This window comes from Phoca vitulina, unplaced genomic scaffold (genome assembly GCF_004348235.1).
Source record: "Phoca vitulina isolate PV1807 unplaced genomic scaffold, GSC_HSeal_1.0 scaffold33, whole genome shotgun sequence".
NCBI lineage: Eukaryota > Metazoa > Chordata > Mammalia > Carnivora > Phocidae > Phoca > Phoca vitulina.
The window spans coordinates 12,708,704-12,731,589 of NW_022589736.1; the positions used below are offsets into that span (position 1 = coordinate 12,708,704).

The following is a 22,886-nucleotide window of genomic DNA, read 5'->3' on the forward strand; positions in this document are numbered from 1 at the left end:
CAGTAGCCTGAATTCGGGTCATGCAGATGGTGAAAAGTAGGTGAGTTCTTGAGAAAGTTTTCTTCAACAGACTCTCACTGTCTCTCAGGCAATTTTTACTTCCAAGCATTCTAGTTCCTAGATATTTATATTCATCAAATCCTGCTTTGGTTATGGAATTAAAAGCAAGTTTTGGTTTAAAAAAAAAAAAAGGTTTTACGGGTTGACCTGCATGCTGATTGCATGGCTGTGTTCGCTCTGTGAACATCGGGGAGCTGGACGCTTATGGCTACTTTTCTCTATGATGCTTCACTAAAAAGTTGAAAACAGTCGACCGTAGGAATGTCATCCAAGTCTAGAGTTTTATGGTTCCTTATAACTTTTGGAATCCTTATCTGGCAAAGTTCATAGACACCTTCAAAAACGACTTTTGCTGTCGGCCTCTTTGACCTGTTGGATCGAGCCAGCCCATCGGAAGCATGTGAACTTGAGGCGAGGAAGAACAGTGGGGCATGTTTCGATTCTAACTCGGGAGTCAGGGCAAGCCTCTGAAGGTTCGGCTAGAGAGTCAGGCTGGAGCAAAGAGGGGTTTCACCTGGGAATCCCCGATGGCGCAGCCCCAGCTCCTTTCCCAGTGGTATGGGGGTATGGAAGTGGCCTGCTTCCTTTCCAAACGAGGCTGCCTTCTAGAGTTCTCACCACAGTGCCCAACTGAGTCCTGAAACTTTCGAAACGTTCCTGCCTCTTATTTGTTACTGCCCTGCTTTTTCATTTCACATCCAAACAAATAATTCATGATCTCCTAGCCAGCAAGGTAAGTCCAAACTTCAGGGGTGTCGATTCTCTCTCTCTCTCCAGTGACGTTTAAGCCCCTTAGCGATGTGTCCACTCTTCTCTCTCGCTGGGGCATCTTTTGTGCCTCCTCCTCAGTGTTTCATTTGCCCTGGGGTTGTGGTCTTGCTCCACTTCTCATTTTGTCCCCACAGTGCTCCTCCTGGCTGATCTCATCCACGCAGGAGGACTGCCACCCACATCTCAAGCTCAGTTGGTTCTGCGTGGACCCTGTACCTTTCCTGTCTCCCCTGCTGTGCCTTTTGGGCTCCATCTTGGTTAGCAGAATCATCATCTGCCAAAGCGACATGTTAGCACTGTCAGAATTATCTTCCCCTCCTCTGTTTTCTCTGTTCTACCCATTCAGTGGTCCATATAATGGTTCTATCCTTAAGCTATCTTTTGCCCCCCTTTCTGCCTTCTGGATAGCTACCATATAGACAGTGTGGGATAGAGAAGAGGGCTGAGCCTGACCCCCTATCTCTGCCACATACTGCATTTGTCAGCGTGGCCTCTCCTGACTCCCACCCCCCGTGTCCTAGGTAGTGTAATGTGGATGATGATCTCCATTGGCTGCATTGTGACGTGAAGGGAGTGATCTAATCTTACATGGAGCGTCTCCAATAAATAGAAGAACCCACTTCAAAGACCACCTCGTCCTCTCTTGCTTGTATGGTGGCCTCCCGACTGCCCTCCCTGCCTCCAGACTTATCTGCATTCTTGCTTTATTGTCCCTTCCAAAACAGCTATCCGTCTAGGGCCAGAGATGCTGTAAAATTGTTCATGGCTTCTTAGGGCCAGTTTCTAGTGTGGAATGCAATGTCCTTCCTTCCTTAGCTGCAGGCTACTTTCTGTCTCATCTCTATCATCCCTTTGGCCTCTAGAAGCTTCCCTTTGAAGATCATAACTCAGTCATGTTCTTAGAACGTTTACCATATATATTATACCAACATTAATGTATGTATTATTATATATACAAGTTATATATAATATTAATATGATTAATATGTAACTATATTTAATGTGATATATACATATGTATATATATGTGTGTGTGTGTATGTGTGTGTGTCTGTGTGTGTGTATAAACAGAAATAGGAAAATCAAAATAATGTTGAACATCTAGCCCTGCTACATAAAACAAAATCAAATTAATGCCCTTTTAAAAGTGAGGATACATCCCCTGAGGAACTGACTTAAGGAAATGTGTGTTTTGTTTTGTTTCTAATAACAGGCGGAGGATAGAAGTGATAAGAAGGTGAGTTGCTGTCGACCTCGGGGACCCCAGTGAGTGACAGGAATGAAAGGCAGGACTTCCCTGGCACAAAGGAGCATTTGCCAACTCCTGGCGCTATGGCACAGTTAACTACAGAGTTAACTACACAGTGTAGATCTCCTCCTGAAAATGAATGAAACCAAAATTAGACTGGCCTCTGATTCTTAATCCTTACCCATTAAGGACACTTGCTTTTTCCAGGACATCACAAAAAAAGCACTCTGCAATTTGCATTGCTCTTGATTCTGAAAGTTTTGTCCATGCATCTCATCATCAATGCCCAGTCCTACCTGCTTGCAATTTACCAACTCCCAAACTTCAGCATTATGGAAAGTAAGGAGGGAACTATATCTGCTTATCACTTGATTTTCTATGAACCCATATAAATGGTACTTTAAAGTTCAAAAAAAATGATTAAAACAGCAAGCTAATCATTCCATCTCAGTGAATCTCTACCGTACTTAAAGCCAGGAACCAGCCTTCCTAATCTTTGTGTCCTCAGAGATTCGAGCCTTAGTTTCCATATTTGAGCATGCAAAGTGTTTCACAAATTATATCAGATAGCTGTGAGCTACTGAGATCCAGTCACTTAACAAGAAGAATGTGCCTCCCAGAGAAATCCAGCCATTGAACAAATGTTTATTAAGTGTCTACCATATGCCACACATTGTTCTGAAGTTGTGTTAAAATGGGGGAAGTTTCTGCTTTCGTGTGACTTAGTTTCAGATGCAGGAAACATAATAAACAAACAAGCAGATGATTTAATTTCAGAGTTTTATATAAAGAAATGTAACATTTAAAGCACCTGCATATTCTGGAAGAGCTGGGAATGTGTTGTGGGGGTTTCGGGAACACTTTCCCGAACCATCTGAGTTTCTCTTTCATCTTTGCCATAGGGTCATGCAAATCCCTAATCTTGGCCTCACCTTCCCATGAGGAAGACTTGTCTGCTCCCCCCACAATCTTCCTTATACTTGTGCCGTTTACTCCTTAGGATCCCCTAGGATCAAAACCACTAAGCAAGAGGGATCCCCAAGGGCACCAAAGTCTACATGTCCATTGAGGACTCATGGACAAGAGTCAACTTATAGAACCTATCCGACATGGCCGTTTGAACAGGCAGAAAGGCAGCTCTGTGTGCATGGGTCCATCTTAAAAATAGCAATCATAAACTTGGCCCATTTTCCATGCAAATGTTAATGCCTAACTTAAGTATAGTCACCTGTGACCTTCTCAAGATTTCCCATCTGCCCATGAGTGGTCCTTGACAAAACATTAGGCCGAAAATCACTGCTCAGTTGTAAACATGTTATTTGCTAAGTCATAAGGGTTCATGAACCAGAGTTAGTTATTTGATCAACTAGGTAGCCCATCTGTTCCATGGGAATTCCTTTACTTTCTTCGCTACCTACCCAGAAATAGTTGTCCAGACACACTTCCTGGTATCTGTCTTTATAGCCTTTTCCCTTTATAACAAGCAGTCATCCTTAGTCTTTATAATACCTCTTAAATTTATCTAGTACATATTTTCAAGTGGCTTCTTGGAGCTCTAAGTACTTTATGGTTTATTATTTATATCTACTTATTGATAAATATCACACTTTATTTTAAGGAACTTTCCAATTATTCTTGCTAATTACTCAGCCCCATGCCCTACTCATCCCAGTAAACCTCTCCATTTTGAAACGAGTCAGTAGCCCCTTGGCTTGTAGAAGGAATGTTTGTTGAGAACTTGGGGGCCTTGGGCTTGTTCCTGGGATAGTGGCCTCCTGCTTCTGAAGTCGGACTTGGAGGTAACATTTGAGTGCTCCCGTGACAAGAACTCATGTTACATGAATGCTCGGGTTACCATCAAACCCTTCCTTTACTAACGCTGCCAGGGTTTACTTTAAACCAACTGTCAGTTTTATGTTTCAGGTAGTGATTTGTGATACCTATGTCCTTTTGGCTTTGGAGGGTTATCCCCTCAAGGCAAAAGAGAGCCGCGGAGTCTGAGAGAACAGGATTGCTCCATAGTCCACTCATTCCAGCCCCTGCTTCTGGTGCTGCTCTCGGCTCGCCCCTGTGGACAGACTTCACTACTTGGCCTCCATTTTGCCCATGGAGACCCTTCCTCAGAGGCTGATGAAGCTGACCAGGGAAACTCTGTGTCTTCTGCTTGAGACCAGCTCTGGATAGAAATTTATCCATTCATACACAGATGTGCCAACTTTATTGAGCACCTACTATGTGTCCCTCACTGAGCATACTAGAAATCCATTTCATGTAGACCTCAGCCATTGCTTCATGTTTACTTCATGCATTCTCTGTATGTTCTTTTCATCTTTCATAGCAATGTAATTTCTTAATTAAATCTGGCAGTTCTTTGTATCTGCTATGGTTTGAATGTTTGTGTCTCCCAAAATTCATTTATTGAAATCCTAATGCCCGATGTGATGGTATTAGGGGATGAGGTCTTTGGAAAGTGACGAGGTCTTGAGGGTAGAGCCTTCAGGCATGGGGTTAGTGTTCTCATAACAGAGACCCCCCCCAGAGATCCTCTGCTCCTTTCACCATGTGAGGACACAGCAAGAAGATACCAGCTATGAAAAGGAAGAGGGCCCTCCCTACAACATGACCATGCTGGCATCTTGACTTGCCAGTGTCCAGAACTGTGAGAAATAAATTTCTTTTATAAATCACCCAGTCTATAGTATTTTGTTGTAGCAGCCCAAATGGACTAAGACAGTCTCTAAAACTAGCAGCTAAAGAGATTTAATGCCCTTGGGGCCTCCATATTCCAAGATTGTTCTTTCTGGATGGGAAGCTAAGAGTTGGGCTGGATTTTGGTACTATCCCATCCTTCATTAAAGAAGGACTCTGTATTGCGTGGCCCTACATCTCTAGCACACATCACATTGTACACTTCCATGTAAACACTCTTTTCTACATACCTTTGCAATGTAAATGTCAAAGTGCAAAGATTATAAGGTGTAAAAGCCAGAAAAAAGTTGGGGTTGTTAATGTTGCATTTTGAAATTCAGCTCTTAATTCTAGAAATTACCTAAACATAGATAAATGCACATATAATTTACCTTTGAGAAAATTTTGGGGAAGCTCAAATCTAGAAAGGTCAAGAAATCTGACTGATTCTCAGCTCACCCCCATATTCCCACGTTGCAGGCATTTTTCAGTTTTCCCTCCCCAAGTTTAGCATTATTAGCTAAAATTTCAATTTGTGTAGTTAAAAATATATAGAGAGGGGTATAGAGGGCATTGAGATAAATAAATTTTTTGTGTGCTGTTCTTTGCCGATCACAATCTTTTTGAAAAATTTTCCCTACAAACCAAACTTAGTAATAATCAGCGTTGCTAAAAATCAACTCTTGTTGTAGATGACCTCAAAAAAAAATCTAGATTTGAGCTTCCCAAAAAAAACCCTTTTAATCAATTTTCCATTTATTTACTATCTATCCTCTACATTTATTACCATCGCATTAGAAAAGCATAAGGTTTGGGGCGCTTGGGTGGATCAGTTGGTTAAGCATCTGACTCTTGATTTCAGCTCAGCTCATGATCTCAGGGTTGTGGGATCAAGCGCCATGTTGGGCTCCAGGCTCAGCAGAGTCAGCTTGAGTTTCCCTCTCTCTCTCTGCCCCTCCCCCACTCGTGCTCCCTAAATAAATAAATAAATCTTAAAAAAAAAAAAGCATAAAGTTCACTGCATTATACACTCCTTAAAAACCATGCCTTGCTTGGGTATGCCGTGAACCCCTGGCCACAGTGGAAACACTGGATCACACTGTGGAGCAGTGGAAAGAATGTGGGCCCAGGGGTTGGTTTAGACTGAATTCCCACACTCAGTCATTACTGCACCTTCTGTGGGCAAGCTGCTCAGTCTTTCTACATGTGAGCTTTTTCAACTGAGAAGACACTGGTACCAGTTCCTCCTGCCCCACAGTGTTGTTATGGGGATTGAATGAGCTGCTAAATGTGAAAAGGTCCTGAAATTTAAAACACAGCAACATGTAAGGAATTCTTAGTGACATCAGCTACGCCAACTGAATGCGTGAATTAGAATAAAAAGTGAGTTGTTATGGGTTTTTTCCCACATATTTGTTAAGGAAACTACATAAAGGAATTGTGAAAATGAAATGGCCCATTCCCCAAAGTTCCCATAGTTAAAAATAAATTTATTCCTTTATTTAACAAATATTTATTAAGTACTAGCTATGAGAAAGTTCTGTTGGGTGGATTAAGAAGTGCAGAGATTAATCCCCATGGATGTCGAGACAAAGACTTACCACACAATGTGTAAATGTTAGAAATAAGACATCTTCTTTCTATTCACTCACCTTTGTAACCCCAACGTCAGCACAACTGGGGTGTAAGACCCTCAATCTGTTCATCTTAGTGGAGTTTGGACAAGTACTAAAGTCTTACTTATCTCAATAGCTGTCTCATTATTTAGGTCCCTAGACTAAAAAAGGAGTGGAGAAAATATGAATCTTTAATGGTTTGGTTCACTTCCATTCCTTACTACTGTGGATCCATAATTCATTTCCCTATTGGAATAGATGCATGTAGTGCAGCACTGGCTTCTGATGCTAAGAATCTACTTATGGATAAGCAAATGCATTATTGTTATACATTAGTACTTGCCTCATAGTTTAGCCCCCATTAGAAATTGTATACAAGTATTCAACAAGGTGGTTATAGAAGGAACGTACTTTAACATAATAAAGACCATATATGACAAGCCCACAGCTAACATCATATTCAGTAGTGAAAAGTGAAAAGCTTTTCCAGTACGATCAGAAACAAGACAAGGATACCCACTCTCACCACTTCCATGCAACATAGTACAGGAAGTCCTAGCCAGAGCAATTAGGCAAGAAAAAAGAAAGAAAAGGCATCCAAAATGGAAAGGAAGAAGTAAGACTGTCACTATTTGCGGATGACATGATATTATATAAGGAAAACACAAGAGGCCACCAAAAATTCTGTTAGAACTAATGAATGAATTCGGTAAAGTTGCAGGATACAAAATCAAAATACGGGAATCTATTGTGTTTTTATACACTAATAATGAACTATCTGAGAGAGAAATTAAGAAAACAGTTTCATTTACAATTGCATCAAAAAGAATAAATTACCAGGAATAAATTTAACCAAGGAAGTGAAAGAGCTGTATACTGAAAACTATAAGACAATGATGAAATTGAAGAAGATGTAAATAAATAGAAAGATATGTCATGTTCATGGATTGGAAGAATTAGTATTGTAAAAATGTCCAAACTACCCAAAAAATCTACAGATTCAATGAAATCCCTATTCAAAGTTCAGTGGCATTTTTCACAGAAGTAGAACAAACAGTCTTAAAATTTATATGTAACCACAGAAGACACCAAATAAACCAAGCAATTTTGAGAAAGAAGTACAAAGCGGGAGTCATCACACTTCCCAATTTCGAACTATATTACAAAGCTACAGTAATCAAAACAATATGGTATTGTCCTAAAAACAGACACATAGATCAATGGAACAGAACAGAGGACCCTTGGGGTGCCCGGGTGGCCCAGTTGGTTAAGCGTCTGCCTTCGGCTCAGGTCATGATCCCGGGGTCCTGGAATTGAGCCTCATGTCAGGCTCCCTGCTCAGCAGGGAGTCTGCTTCTCCCTCTCCCTACTACTCCCCATGCTTGTACTCTCTCTCTCTCTGTGTCAAATAAATAAAATCTTAAAAAAAAAAAAAACAGAGAACCCAGTAATAAACCCACACTTATATGATTAATTAATTGATGACAATGGAACCAAGAATATACAATGAGGAAAGGAGTCTCTTCAATAAACAGTGCTGGGAAAACTGGACAGCCACATGCAAAAGAATAAAACTGGACTCCTATTTTATACCATACCCCAAAATTAACTCAAGATGGAGTAAAGACTTGAATATAAGACCTGAAACCTTAAAAATCCTAGAAGAAAACATAGGCAATAAGTTCGTTGACGTCAGTATTGGTGATGATATGTTTGGATCTGATACCAAAAGCAAAGGCAAAAAAAGCAAAAGTCAGTAAGTGAAACTACATCAAACTAAAAAGTTTCTGTACAGCAAAGGAACCATCAACAAAATGAAAAAGCAAAGTGCTGAATAAGAGAAAATATTTGCAAATTATATATCTGATAAGGGGTCAATATCCAAAATATAAAAAGAACTCCTACAGGGGCGCCTGGGTGGCTCAGTCAGTTAAGCATCTGCCTTCAGCTTAGGTCATGATCCCAGTGTCCTGGGATCAAGCCCTGCATCGGGCTCCGTGCTCCATGCTCAGTGGGGAGCCCACTTCTCCCTCTCCCTCTGCCTGCCTGTCTGCCTACTTGTGATATCTCTCTCTCTCTCTCTCTCAAATAAATAAATAAAATCTTAAAAAAAAAAAAAAGAACTCCTACAACTCTATAGCAAAGAAAAAAACCGATCTGAATAGACATTTTCCAAAGAAGACATACAGAAGACCAGCGGGTACATGAAAGGATGCTCAACATCAAAAATCACCAGAGAAATGCAAATCAAAACCATAATGAGATATCACTTCATACCTGTCAAATTGACTATTATCAAAAAGGTAATAAATAACAAGTGTTAGAGAGGATGTAGAGAAAAGGGAACCCTTGTGCACTGTTGGTAGAAAAGTAAATGGGTGCAGCCACTGTGGGAAACAATAAGGATGTTGCTCGAAAAAAATAGAACTACCATATGATCCAGCAATTCCACTTCTGGGTATTTATTCAAAGAAAATGAAAACACGAACTCAAAAAGATATATACACCCCCATGTTCATTGCAGCATTATGTACAATATCCAAGATAGAGAAACAACCTTAGTGTCCATCAGTGGATGAACGGATAAAGAACACGCGCATACACACACACACACATTGGAAGATTATTCAGCCATTAAAAAGAATGAAATTTTGCCTTTTGCTGCAACATGGATGGACCTTAAGGGCATTATGCTAAGTGTAGTAAGTCAGAGAGAAGACAAATACCATATGATTTCACCTATATGTGGAATTTAAAAAACAATCTGAACTCATAAATACAGAGGACAGAGGGGAAGGTGGCCAAAATTGGTGAAGGGAGCCAAAAGGTACAAATTTCCAGTTATCGAATAAATCATGTTGATTTAACGTACAACATGGTGAATGTAGTTAATAATACTGTATTGCATATTTAAAAGTTGCTAAGAGAATAAGTCTAAAAAGTTCTCATGACCAAAAAAGAAATTTTGTAGCTATCTATGGTAATGGATGTTAGCTAGACTTACTGTGATGATCATTTTGCAGTATATACAAATACCAAATCATTACGTTGTACGCCTGAAACTAATATTATATGTCAGTTATACCCCAATAAAATCGTTTTTAAAAATTTTTAAAGAAATTTATGAAAATATTAAGACTTTTTCTAATAGACAAAACCATGGCCAATGTCAGGTGACTCATTCCACTTTTTATTAATATTGACACCGACAGGGGGCGCCTGGGTGGCTCAGTCAGTTAAGCATCAGACTCTTGATTCTGGCTCAGGTCAGGATCTCAGGGTTGCGAGATCCAGCTGGCTTTGGTCTCCACCCCGTTTGGGAGCCTGCTTGAGATTTTCTCTCTCCCTCTCCCTCTGCCCCTCCTTCCACTCGCTCTCACTCTCTCTCTCACTCCTAAAAAAAAAAATATATTTGCACTGACAGGACACACCCAGTTTCATTACAGGAGCTTCAGGTGCTTTAAACGAATTCACATTTGTTGCCCCCCATTTAAGAACGGGGGTCAAAGAGAGCCACAGAGAGGCTAAGTGACTTCTGCCTCCACAAGTCACTAGAGGAATGGCTCCAACTCTTTCTCACCTTCGAAGGTCTCTCTGGTTCCACGCTCATTTATGTGATACTTATCTTGCTTCTAAAGAACATCTTAGGTTTTATACAATATCTTTCTTTGGCAAGGTAATTAGTTTTTGTATATTCACTCTATAACTCCCCTGTGCTGTAATGAAGGAGAGAAATGTAAAAATATGACTGTTTTAGGGACAAACATTATTTCATCGTTTGACCTTTGTCGAGTTATTCATCATGTTGTCTCACTATCATCCAGAAATAGGGATGGTGACTGCTATCAGTCACCGCTGTTTATTGTCCTCAGTGCCTTGATAAACTAAGCGAGATTATTGTGCAGTAGATTGAAGAACTCTCAACACCTTCCAGAACATCTCCATTTCCCTAGCTGTGGACCAAGACTAAGTTCAGAGGTCACAGATCTAGCAAGATATTGGGTTGTATTCCAGATCCTCAAATAGGAGAGAGACAGAGCTCGCCATTATTTTCCCCACCCCACTATTATTCCCATGGACGTTGTAACTCCAGATGATTACTGAGGTGCATGGTTGTGCTAATGGAGGACAGGGACCTACTTTGAGACTGGGGGTGAAGAATCCAGTGCTCAGTGATCCAGCTCTGTTTTAGGCTGTGCCCTGCATTGTTCCATCCAAACTGAGAGCATTCTTGGCTTCCTGTGAGCACAGAGGAATGATGCCTTAGTTTGCACTTCTGGACAACTGACTGCTCTGTCTATAGCATCTCATCTTTTCTCTATGTGTTTAACCTGCTGTTTTACTTGGCTAATCTGCATGGAATTCTTCTAATTCCAATAAACAGAAGTATAATGTGCATTTTCCTGGCTGACTGTATCTGCTAAGCCTGTTGAGTATAATGAAGCAGGGAAGCTGATTTTTCTTATTTTGGAAAAGACCATTTAATTGGTCTTTTGAGGACGATGCTCCGGTGTCAACTGGGACTTCAATATGACCAAACAATCTTTGCATTTCATTGCCTGCCTCCTTTAGATGTCCTGCTTCAGGTGAACTATGCTCTGATCTACAAGAGCTCTGGTGTGCACAGAGTTAAAATATTTCCAAGTCCCCCAATCTCTGTCTTCTGCATCCCTGACCCAGGGTGGGGTTAAGGGTCTTGACCTTGTCACTCTTCCTGAGGACAAGAGGAAAGGAATAGATGAATCCAACTGTGAATTCAGTGTCCCAGAAAAGAGAAGCAAAAATCCTTTTTAGCACACTGCCCTATCCAAATCCTCTGGTAGTCATCTGCGATGCTTGCTGATAGTTGCTAGCCAAAAGAAAATGTGGCATTGGCTTTGCTATGATATGTATAAGAAAAAGGTAAATGAGTTACTTATTTTTCTTTCCAATTTTTTAAGATGGTAATTAGGAGAACTAACACCAGGCAGGCTTGAGTGAATGCAAACAAGACCCCTATAGGCAGCACAGTGTATTAATGTAAAAATATGCCTAGACAACATAACTTGTCAGAGAGGATTATTTCTACTTAGTGAATCTGCAGGAGCCCCTTTGCTCCACCATTCAGAATTTGACTAGAGAAGAGAGTGGGGAAAGAGAGAGAGAGAGAGAGAGGGAGAGAGAGAGCGCATTAGTGAACAGCTACTGTGGCATTGATGTTTGAGCGTACTTCTGAACCAGCTTTTGTTGAGACTATCAGTGTATCAGTGTAGAAAGCATGCGCTGTCCCAAATCTGCTGTTACTATGAGAAATGAGGAGCTGCTTTTAAGGTATGTTGTTGTGTCCTTTGTTTTTAATGTGTGCTTTTCTAGTTTCTAGAGCTGGCTGAGACAATAATCATGCTCGGCATCAAGTAGCTTCCTTATCTTAGAGGGGAAAAAAAGAATCTAGAGAGAAAGAGAGGGAAACGAAATCGAGACCAAGGACTGGGAGAAAGGGAGCCAGCGAGAGAAAGGAAAAGGACTGCCCAGTGCGAGTTATATTTGCACTCGTTGCCTTTTGAAAGCATATCATGTATTTGTTCCCTGCTATTTGTGAGTGGCCAGTGGATAATTTTAAAGGCTCTGAATCTGGCTCTTGGTTTGTCTTTTCCTTTACAATGTCTAAGCCTCTCATTATCATGCACTCTGCATGGAATAATCACCGAAAAAGGAGCTAAGGAGACTCCATATTAGACTTGCGTTCCAAATACCGCTCTAATCTGGACTTAGCCTACCTAAATAGTCCTTCTGTGTTACCAGGTTTGGATCACTTTATCCTGTTTGCCAAAATGTGTACCTGTTTAAAGACCGCTGTTCATGCATGGCGTCCTGGGTCCCTATGTATTGAAAGCAAATATTTGTTTCTTGCATCTGTGTTAGGATTCGATCACATACCAAGAATGAGCCACCACTGACCTTTTGGGAAACAGAGAAAGAATTATGATGGAATTGGCATCCTGCTTTGAAAAATGTAGTCTTTTGTTTATTTGCTAGCAGACATTGTAGCACTGAATACATCTTTGGGTCTGACAATGGGACCGGTTGAACAATGGAGCTGTCAAACTAGCTTAATGCATGTCTGGGGCTTTTTTTTTTTTCTTTCTCAACACCCTTTTTATCTGCTTTAATCTTGTTTGTACAGACTCTACAGAATGAAGAGCTTTTAGAACTGCTTGTTTCTGGTTTTGTGCTTTTAAAAAAATTTAATATCTACCATTCATAAAGCTTTTTGCATTTTGCAGCTATGTTGGTTGGATTAAGTTAGAGATTTATTGCTTCCCTCTCTGTTAACTACAGAAAGCAATGTATTGATTGAGACTGCTTGTAATACCATTATCATTCTGGCAAATACCTTGTTATCAGACATGCCTCTACAGTGTTTAATGCTGGGGGATTTTAAATTTGCCTATTTGGTAGACTCCCGGAACGTAGCAGGAAAGAGAAGTTAAGGGGGATATTTCTAATATTTAAGTAAATTGTAATTTCTAGCCTCTACCTCCTCTTTCGGCATCCAGGTAGATAGACAGTTTTGAAATTCAAGGACACGTGAGAACTTTTGCCCTTAGAATTTTGGTCATAAACTATTGTTCTATAGCCTATTTAAGTTACTAAGTTAAAGGTCTCTATGGAACCTATTGGTTTTTGATATATGGTTGTGTGCTCAAAAAAATATGGTTATGTGCCTGAATTTTTATGCAGGGCAAACATTTCTCATGTCTTCAAAAATCTTGCTTTTTATAACAGAAGCACTGGTTTCTAAGGTGAAAACAGAGTTCAAAAAGAGGAAATGGGAAAATCTGTTTCAAACTTCTCAAATATTGAAACCATTCTTATTCTCATGCTTAATGTAAAAGAACTGGTCCTAGGATATTCAGTGCTCATTGATTTACGTGCAAATCATCTTACTAAGGTTGGTTTCTTTAAAAAATTTATCTTATCTAACACTTGAGTATCTGGCTTAATTGGTTGTTCATGCCACAGCAAAATATTGAAAAATATTAGTAAATTTATAAAGGAAGATTAAGGACCTAATTTTTAAACACAGAAGAGAAATCATTTTAAAGGGCAAAAAAAAAAATTCTTTTTAAATATTTAGTTACAAATATTTCCTCTTGAATTGTACTATGGTTCAAATTAGGGATGCTCTCAGTAAATAAGGAACAAAACACATTCCTTATAAAAACACAGGGAACATTAACTATTTTTTAGAGTTTGGACATGCATTTTAATTTTTTTAACTTAAGTTGAAATGTTATAAAATACCTAATTCAGAACTATTAAAATTAATGTTTCAGGCTAAATAAATTGAATTCTCAAGTATAAATTTTCTGTTGACAGTATATCCAGAACCTGGGTGGACCCAAAATGTATCTGTAGTATAATGATATTTCAGAAGTTATCCATTGTGAATAGAGTGGATTTTAAATGCATCCTTATTATGTTCTCTTACTTCCAATGGGATCTAACTGCTCATTCCATCAGGTATGCCAATAATTGCTTTTAGGATGAGCTCATAAAAGGTAATTGGCGAAGCTTTATATCTGAAGCCCACTGTTACCAGCACACCTAGATTCTGCTTTCATGGGAAATTTTTATTCCAAACAAAGGCTGCAAGCAATTTTTCTGTGGTTTGGGAGAAAAGTAGTCATCTGTGCTCCCTACCTGCTTGTCAGTAGCACACTGAAATAAAGAAATAACTTGGAAGCCTCCATGTTGAATTTTTGACTATATTTACAATTATTTACCTGTGATCCATTCACTTTAATCCCTGGGTGGTCATAATTAGGTCCAAGAACAAGGGAGATCCTTTCTTACTTTGCTTCTCCTGTGGTTTGATTGATCATCAGCTTTCGGAATTCGGGGACCCCCATTCCAGTGTCCAGCTTGTATATATCTTTTCCTTTAGCCTGATGGGGACGGTGTGAGGTTGCCTGAAGTTGGCAAACTTGTCTGCATCTAATTCCACAGCAGTAAGAAGATACGTAATCTGTACCCTGCCATTAGCCTCCATGTGTGATGATCCCCCTCCGTAGTGACCTAAACAAATGTCAAAGTAAATTTTAATTCTAAGCCACGACTTGCAGAAAAGGAATAGCAAAAGATTCAAACTGGGAAAATGGCTTCTTTCAATAGAGTAATGATTGTACCCAGAGTCCCTTCACACACGAGCCTTGGGAATACTCACATAGATGTGTTCAGCAGGCCACAGACTGAGATCTGTAGGCTCAGTGTATTAATACTCTTTTATTTGTTCAAATGAAACCTCACATTTTTTTCTTTTTTAAAATAGAGGAGTGTGTGCCGTTGCAAAAATACCCCTTTGGGGCTGAAAAACAAAGGAGAGCATTTGATTAATATTCATATCTAGAACTTTATGGCAAGTGCAGATTGTGCCTGAATACCTAGGAAGTCATTCAAAGAGTGACTCAATACCAATTATTGTCATCCGGGGGGTTAATTAGGTGGAAATGTGGCTGATGGAAAGTTCATTGTGCTCAGCCCTGGAAACACCCAGGACAGGTAAAATGCAGAAAGAGGAGGTTTGTGTGGGAATGGTGGTTCCAAGTTTAAGGGGCCAGAATTTATAGAGGAAGACCATACCATGAGCTGGTATAACCGTGGCAGTGGGGAAATAAGAAATGCCCATCTTCATTTCTCATATGGAGAGGTCTGTAAAGTCGTTAACAGAACGCAGTTCATTCATTGGCATGTTCCCAGCTCCATAGCATTTCTCGGCACCTTTTCCAGAAAGAGCAAGCACGGTCCGTCCTGTCGTGGTAATGCCTTGGTTCATCTTTATCAGCCGTCGCTGAATTTCTTCCCACACTTTGGTAATTCCTGGGGGGTTGGTGGAGAGGGGCAGGTTTCCCCCTTTCATAAAACTATTGCTTCTCTGATTGTGATTGGCTTTGGGAGTTTTTCTGAACTCACAGTGACTTTTGTTCCGTAGGCAAGACAAGGCAGTGGTTTGCAGAGGACTGAAATTCGTGGCATTTTACTTAACTGACATTGGGAAGAGGGTGTCAGAGGAAGGAAAGCATATGTGAGGCTTTAATGTGTTGCCCATTAAGAGCTGAAATGAGGTGTCCTGGAGCCGAAGCACCTTTCCAGTCACATGGTAGCAATCTACAGAGATGGGAGTGACACGGAAGCTAGACGTACACGTAAGAGTGTGTGTGTGTGTGTGTGTGTGAACCTCCACTCAACTCAGAAATGTGCTGGTTAACCCTGATTTGGGATGAGGTACCCTTTGTCCCCACACACAACCTTCTGCTTCATGCAATGTCGTAAGGGATTATCATGCACAGGTATGCTTATCAGCTCTGTGGCTTTTTTTTTCTGGCTGTGACTGATCTCAGCACATTTTATTGTATGTCAAGACCATCACAGTTAACAGGAAATGGCGTCTGTGGGGACGAGATGACACCAGCCCGGAGTGACATGTATTACCAGGGTGGCTCAAGCTGCCACCTCAGCCCATTCCAAGCTGCCCATGATTGGCTGCTTAGGATCCTGGTGAATTACTGGAGTTTATAAAGCAGAACTTGCCAGCATGCTCTCAGAGAAAAATAAAAACTAGAATCTTCCCGGAAAATTATTCAGCTCGACAAACTTTGTTGTCTTGGTCAAGGAGGGCTTGAGGTTGAAAGTTATAACGATGATACACCTACGACCTCGTGGCTTTTTTAATCCCTGTCTTAAGAAAGGTTGCAGCTGCCATGGGTAAAAAGTCCCTTTTGGACTCTGTGAACTGGCTTACGCATTCATTCAGAGATGATTTAGGAAGCATCTCTGAAAATGAAAACTCTCGGAGTTGGTGGTAAGAGGCGCTAAGTTCCTGGTGTCAGCAATTAGGATTCATTTGGACATTCTCTTTGGAAACTGACCTAATTTGAAAAGGGATAGAGACCTCACCCCAAGCCCCAGGATGCTCAGTGCTTGCTCTCTGTAAACCAAAACCTTTACCTTCCCTCTGGATTAGGCTGCTGGCCTTCAAAATGGAAGGTGTCAGTGAAACTTTAATGCTACAAGAACAATAGGATTAGAACTGGCTTTCTCTTTTACTTTCTACCTGCCAGTTCCAGGTTTAAACAAAGATTGGGTTGGCGGGGTTGGGTGGTGTGTGTGTGGGGGGGGAGGATTATGATTGGAAGTAAAGAATAAAACCAAAATTTATTAACAGTCTATGCCTGGCACTACATTAGGTGGGTTTTTTAAATTTTATATGATTTAATCCTCACAGGCATCCAAGAGTTGCAGGTAGTTACGTTATTACCATTTTAAAGATGAAAAACTGAGACAGAGAAAGGTAAAGTAATAGGCCTGCAGACACATAGCTCGAAAGGGAGGGATTCGAACTCAGGACTCAGCCAAACTCCTCCCGTGCCAACTTGAAAGCATAACTATTGCATATCTGACACTTTAAAGTCATCTCTTCCTCTGGTGCTGCATTTCCACCATGGCCTTTGATTGGTACGTGCCTCAGAGTGTTGCCACCGAGGAAGTGGTACAGTAAGAAGAGAAAAATAATGAATGCGACAGGAAAGATCACAGTGGTGTTTGCTTTTGGCTTCTAATGACTCCCCTTCTATCCCCACTCGTCTGTCTTCTAGTTCACGAGGTCTTTGAATTAAAGCATCCTTTGCCTCACTTTTCTCAGCCTTTCAGCTGTACAATGGGAGTAGGTGTTACGGCAGGAGAAAGAGAGAATTTTAAAGCATTATCAAGTTGAAATGTAACTTTTTGACTGTAAGAGAGGCCAAAAGATGTCCTATTGCAATCATAACCAATCAAGGCACAGATATATATTGCGCTCAATATGAGATACAGTCCCAGCCATCCAGAAACTCACAACAGTCATGAAACGGAGAAAGAGCAGCAGGTAGAAAGCTATCCGGGGTGTGATGCAGAGGACGGGGAGGTGACCTGGCCTGAAGCGTGGGTGAGTGAGGAGGAGAAAGCAGGTGTCCTGTTATTAAAACAAAGCAAAACAAAATCTTAACTTCTTCTCCTTTCTTCCCCAGACCCAAAGTCTTCCACACCTCTCCTGCTCCCTAACCTTGCCATATTCCTATGAAATAGGGCAAATGCACCTATGAGCCTCCAGAGAGTATTGAGACTGAACTATGGGGTAACATAAAGGTTTACACTCAGCAGTGGAGATAAGATAGAACACATTCCACTTAGCTTGGGAAGATAGCTACACCACCTTCCCATGAAGATTTTGGGTAGTTCTTTTAAGCAGAAGGAAAAAGAAATTTTTTTTTGCCCCTAATGGACTTCAAGGGGAATTAGAATCAAAAGCAAATTTAAGTAAAAAGTCATTTGGGATTTTTAAAAACCTCTATCATAAGCTAAAAATGGCTAGAGATTTGAACCCTATTATAGGGAAAAAATAAATTTCCTGTACTCAAAACCTTAATGTATTTTCAACCTACATGTCATTTTAATAGCTTTGTTATATAATTACTGTAGTAATAATTAGGTTAACACATTGCACCTTTTATTTGAGGATCATGGTAGATTTTGATTTTTCAGCCATTCATCCCTACGAGGAAAGGATGGCCACGCATATGACAGAGGTCTAGCTGATGAATCAGTAAATTAAATGATGCGTTTCCAGTGTCAGTCAACAATCTGACAGAATCAAATGCAGAATCAAACAGGTTTGGTTCTTAAATCTTCTCGTCTTTTTCCACTCAGTTGGAAAGTAGCATTTGCCTTAAAGAGTCTGACCTGCATGCACCCTATCAGATGGCTCCTGATCCTGGTAACCAAAGCGCTTCGAAGGCGATCTGTCACCATTGTGGGTAAAGCGGATTCATGTGTTTTGTTTTACAGAAACCCAAGATTTTGCTCTCTTAATCTTCATTCTTCTTCCAGATGTATTTGTTTAGGAAAAAAGAGAGATTCCAGCAAAGGGGGCTGTCATACCTCCTGAGTTGAGGTTTTGATTGTTGCCAAGATCTGTCTCAGACAGCCCCACCCCAAGGCTTGAAACTCCTGTTTCCTTGTTTCCTTTCCTTCTCCCCCACCTGTTGCTGCACGCTCTCTCTCTCTCTCTCTCTCTCTCTCTCTCTGGACCTCATGTCTGCCCCACTGCTGTACCCACCCAGCTGTTGCCGCTCAGCTGTTGCGCTTCATCAACCAGAAGTTTCTCCTTTTTTAATCAAACAACACGTGACAGTAAGATGAGAACTTGTGGCCAATCGGGGAAAACCTTTTGCGGGGGCTGGGAGGGGGGTGTTGGAGGGCAGACTGCCAGAGAATTAAACGCCTCATTCTGATAGGTATAAATTTTGTTCCTGCCGCCAGGCTGGCACCAGATAAGGGTACCTGGTGTAGTCCGACCCTTCTCGGGATCTTCAAGAGGCCACTGGAACATTCCTTCAGAGGTTTTCACTGAGTGCCTTCGTGTGCAAACCACCACACTAGACCTTTTTCCTCTGGCCACCGTTTCTCCATTCTTCCCCATGTTCATGTTCTGTGTCCTCACTTCATGGGACACAGACTTGCATCCTCCCCCTCCCACCCTCTGGTAACGTCTGGAAAGGAATCCCACGGCTCACCCCAGAGACAGCTGTTCCCAGTTCAGAAACCAGCTTTGGTCAAGGCGAGGCAAACTTGATTTCTCCTGCAGATAAGCAACCAACCGCAACTCCCTTCACGTTGGTAGTCACCTGCCTCCTCAGACACAGCTGTAGGGGGAAGCTTCTGGCATTGCCTGGCTGCCATCTGAGAGAGAAAGCTAAGAGGGGGGACAAAAGGGAGGCAGCGGCGGTATCATGGAGAAAGGCAAGGGAAAGGGCAAGGTGGGGAGGGAAGTGATGGGCTGGTTGGGCTCTGCGTCTGAGAGACCCACGGTGTTAGCATTTCATCCCCTTGGAATGGAAGCTTCTGGAAACTCAAGAGGGGCCTCTCATTTCAGAGCACGAAGGTATGTATACAAAGAACCATCTTCATTTTGAGGGCCTCTTCAGAAGGAAGATAAATTCACCATTATGTATTTTTGCTCTATTAAAAACAGATTCAGAAAAACACAAGATTGCAGAAAGCTAGTAGCAGCTGTTCTCAAGGGAGAGTGACTAAAATTCCTGTAGAAATGTAAAATAAGACTTTAATAACTACTTCATCTTTATTGGCATTTAATTTTACTTAAGTCATTTTAGGAATGTGACAGAGTCACCATTCCAGAAGCTTTCAATTGAAAATAGGAACGGGTGGGGGGAGGGGAGGTTGGTGAATAATAAAGTGATCGTTTTAAATTTATAATTAGCCATATAAGTATTTTTTAAGGGATACCTTTATGGAATGAAGAAAAGATATTTATATGTATCACTTAAGGATCTGTTTGGGTTTTTTTAAGCAGATCAAAAACACCATTGTTTATTTTTGCAAGTTGCTAATGAAACTGGAGTAAGCCAAGAACACATGGCCACAAAGTCAGATACTCTCTCAGGTACTTAAAATTCATGTGGATTTCAAATTTATTGGCTAGAAATGATAGGAAATCCCCTTGTAGGGCCTGTATTTCTTGCTCCAAGTGGCTCTGAGCACATTAGGCTTTTTTTTTTTTTTTTAAGCCGAAACAGCTATGTTAATAAAATTTGAATTTGAAAATGTGATAGGGGAAAGATGTTTTGGATTCCAGTTTGCAATGGTGAGCCAGAAGTTGGGGGGAGGGGAGACCCTTTTGTGAAGGCTTTTTGAGTAGATGGAACAGTACTGATACATCTCTGATAACAAAGCTGATAGTCTTCTGCTTTTAAAGAGATTGCAAGGTGTGACGTTGTGTATAGGAACCATTAAAAAATGGAAACTTGTCATAAAATATACAAGGTTGTCTGTAGGGGAAAAAATTGTTTGCTTGTAAACACTAATCACCATATATCAAGCACCTGTCTGTACGATATGGTTATAAACTTTGTGCCAAAATGTTGAAAGCTCTATAATCAAAGGACTATATTCTGGTTCATTGATTGAGTGGGGTGACAGGGATAGGATTCTTCTAGTTCTCTTAGTGTGTACTCTATGCATTTTATTAGCACGCTGTTTCTATTGAGAGTTTTGTGGTGTGGTTTTTTTTTTTTAATGCCAGTGATAATTCAGTGCTCAAACAATGACCATTAGAGAAAACTCAGTTTGAGATGAGGCGTGAGGGGGGAAGCGGCTTGCTGAAACAGCACAGTGCACCCGATTGCCTTGGAAGGCCTCATATAAAATGAGGTCATTCAGAAACTTTCCCTTGAAGTGCTTCCAATTCTTGAATTGCCTTTTGTTTGGGAAATGAATAGCAAGTTGATTAAAAAAAAAAAAAGACAATTAGGGAAGGTAGGGGGATGGGCCTAGGGAAGAGCTTAAGGTTTTTCTACCATGAAGTGAAAACTATGAGGAAACTTCATTATTCCCAACAGAACCGTCCCCAGTGATGGCAGCACACAGTGGTGACACCAACCAGGTCAAGTCCACGAGAGGGGCCCGCTGATGGCCTCATCCCATTTCAGTGCCGTCGATAAGATCCCTGGCTATAAAATAGCTCCATTGAACCCGAGTGTTCAACAGCGGCCAGTGGAACTGTCTGCCAAATAACACCAACTGCCAAAACATGATACCTGATGGCTCATGACTGCATGAAAATTAAAAGGGCCCCATTGAGTTGTTTTTGGATTTTTGTTTTTTCCTTCTGCCAAAGCAGTGAAAAGAGAAATTTACGCTTTTCATCAGGTGGTATTTGGTTGGGTGTTTTGGTTTTGTTTTCGTTTTTAGACTCAAGAGCTTTTGAAATTGGTATTTTTTAAAAGGGCTATTGTGCATGTGCTATGATCATGGAAACAACACTCTATGGGGTGTGTGTTTGTGTGTGTGTATTTTTGTGTATGTGTGTGTATTTTGTTTCTCTTTGGCACCTCCATCAAGTACCTGTACAATCACTGTATTATTTATGTATTTGGCAGACAAACTATTTAAACTCAGCTACACTCCGTAAGCATTCCTTGGTTCACATCGTCACGGTATCCCATGTAAGAGTGAGTTTCTTTTTGTATTTGACCCTGGTTTTCTTTCGAACTGTAAATGGCAAAAGCAAATGTGCTTTGAAAACTCGGGTACGCTGTAGTTGTTAAATAAGGCAATAACCTATGCACTTGTAATTCTTTCTCTATGACCTACTTACATACTACTTCACCCTCCTTATAGTATGATTAAAAGCTGCTTTGAATCCACTATTGCCTCAAGGGATTTGAGGCTAGAATTTAACAAACTGCTGAGAAGGCTTAAGTCAGTAAGAGGGCTTCCCTGCAGCTTCTCCCAACTAATTCACATGCAATTAAAGAGAAAATAAATATTTCAGAAGTGTACATGTTAATGAAGCTTTTTCTACCTTACAGAATGTAGATATGTAGCTTTATTCCACAGCTGATTTGGAAATCTTTCTCTCTTTGATTAATGCGGTTGTGTTTTGCTTCTGTTCTGGAGGCCAGTTCTGTTCATTCTTAAAACAAATTTGTTATACGGTCAGCTCATTATATACATTTGGGATTTATATAAATAATACATGAAAACCAAGAACTGACAAGGTTGGTCTCATTTATCCAGTTAATTACTTTATTAAGATTATTGAAAGACCAACAAAATTCTTATAATTTCGAAGGCAGCCTAGAGTAGCAGGAATAGGGAATAAATGGAAATTAGTGCTATCAGGAAAAGTTTGGGTATTTGGATCTAAGAATTCATTTTATTGCATCTGTTTTTCAATTCCTTATGAACCTAGACCTCGTTCCTCAGAAAGACAGTATTTTCAAATGAAGGTTAGTCCTAGCCCTACATTGGTCTTGGAATTAGAACTATGTTGGTCAAAGCCAGATATATTGTTCAGCTGAAGAAAGAAATCAAGTCCATTAAGGATGTGTGGACTTAATTGAATACTCCAGTCCTGTTAATTCATAGTGCTCAATCCATCAAGCCTGGATTTAAAATTGGTATATAAATACTTCTTTTCCTTCATAATCTCCAAAGATGGTCAGTTCTCCTATCACACAAGAAGTTGGTGAGAAAAGATCTTTTCTCCGTATTATGGTGTCTGATACATCTCACACCTGATATATTTGAGTACACACGTGACTTACTTGTTTAATCCCCTGGTTACCATGACTACATCGCCAGGTGTGATGTCATTACAAAATAGAAGTGATGACCAAAAAAGAGGCAAACTGTAAACTTCTGGTATGCAATTAATGACGCTTTAGCACATGAGATAGGAGTTTTACGTACTTGTGACATTGTGAAAAGTTTGGTTTCATCCTAATAACCAAACAACAAAACAATGACAACAGTGAATGAGAATGCCCCACCACTTACTTAACCTTTCAAGAATTTTGCAAATCACTTGGGAAAATTAAACTCCCTGCTTCTATTCATTTGTGAGATTTTCGCCATTTTCCTCAAGCCCTATTAGTAAATAGTCACAAATCTTAAAGGGTGTT

The 22,886-nt window shown here is 40.5% G+C and overlaps 1 protein-coding gene across 6 annotated transcripts in view; it reads left to right on the forward strand.

The window, feature by feature from the left end:
• The window catches only part of CELF2 (CUGBP Elav-like family member 2), an 803,688-nt gene that overhangs the window by 483,755 nt on the left and 297,047 nt on the right, over positions 1-22,886 (forward strand). Inside the window, exon 1 of one of the 6 annotated variants that reach the window (XM_032426078.1) lies at positions 11,326-11,694. The exons of 2 other annotated variants lie outside the window; for them this stretch is intronic. In XM_032426078.1, coding sequence (XP_032281969.1) covers positions 11,642-11,694 — 53 coding nt within the window. In that variant the 5' untranslated portion in view covers positions 11,326-11,641. 3 more of the 6 variants (XM_032426079.1, XM_032426077.1, XM_032426085.1) reach the window with 3 other exon arrangements.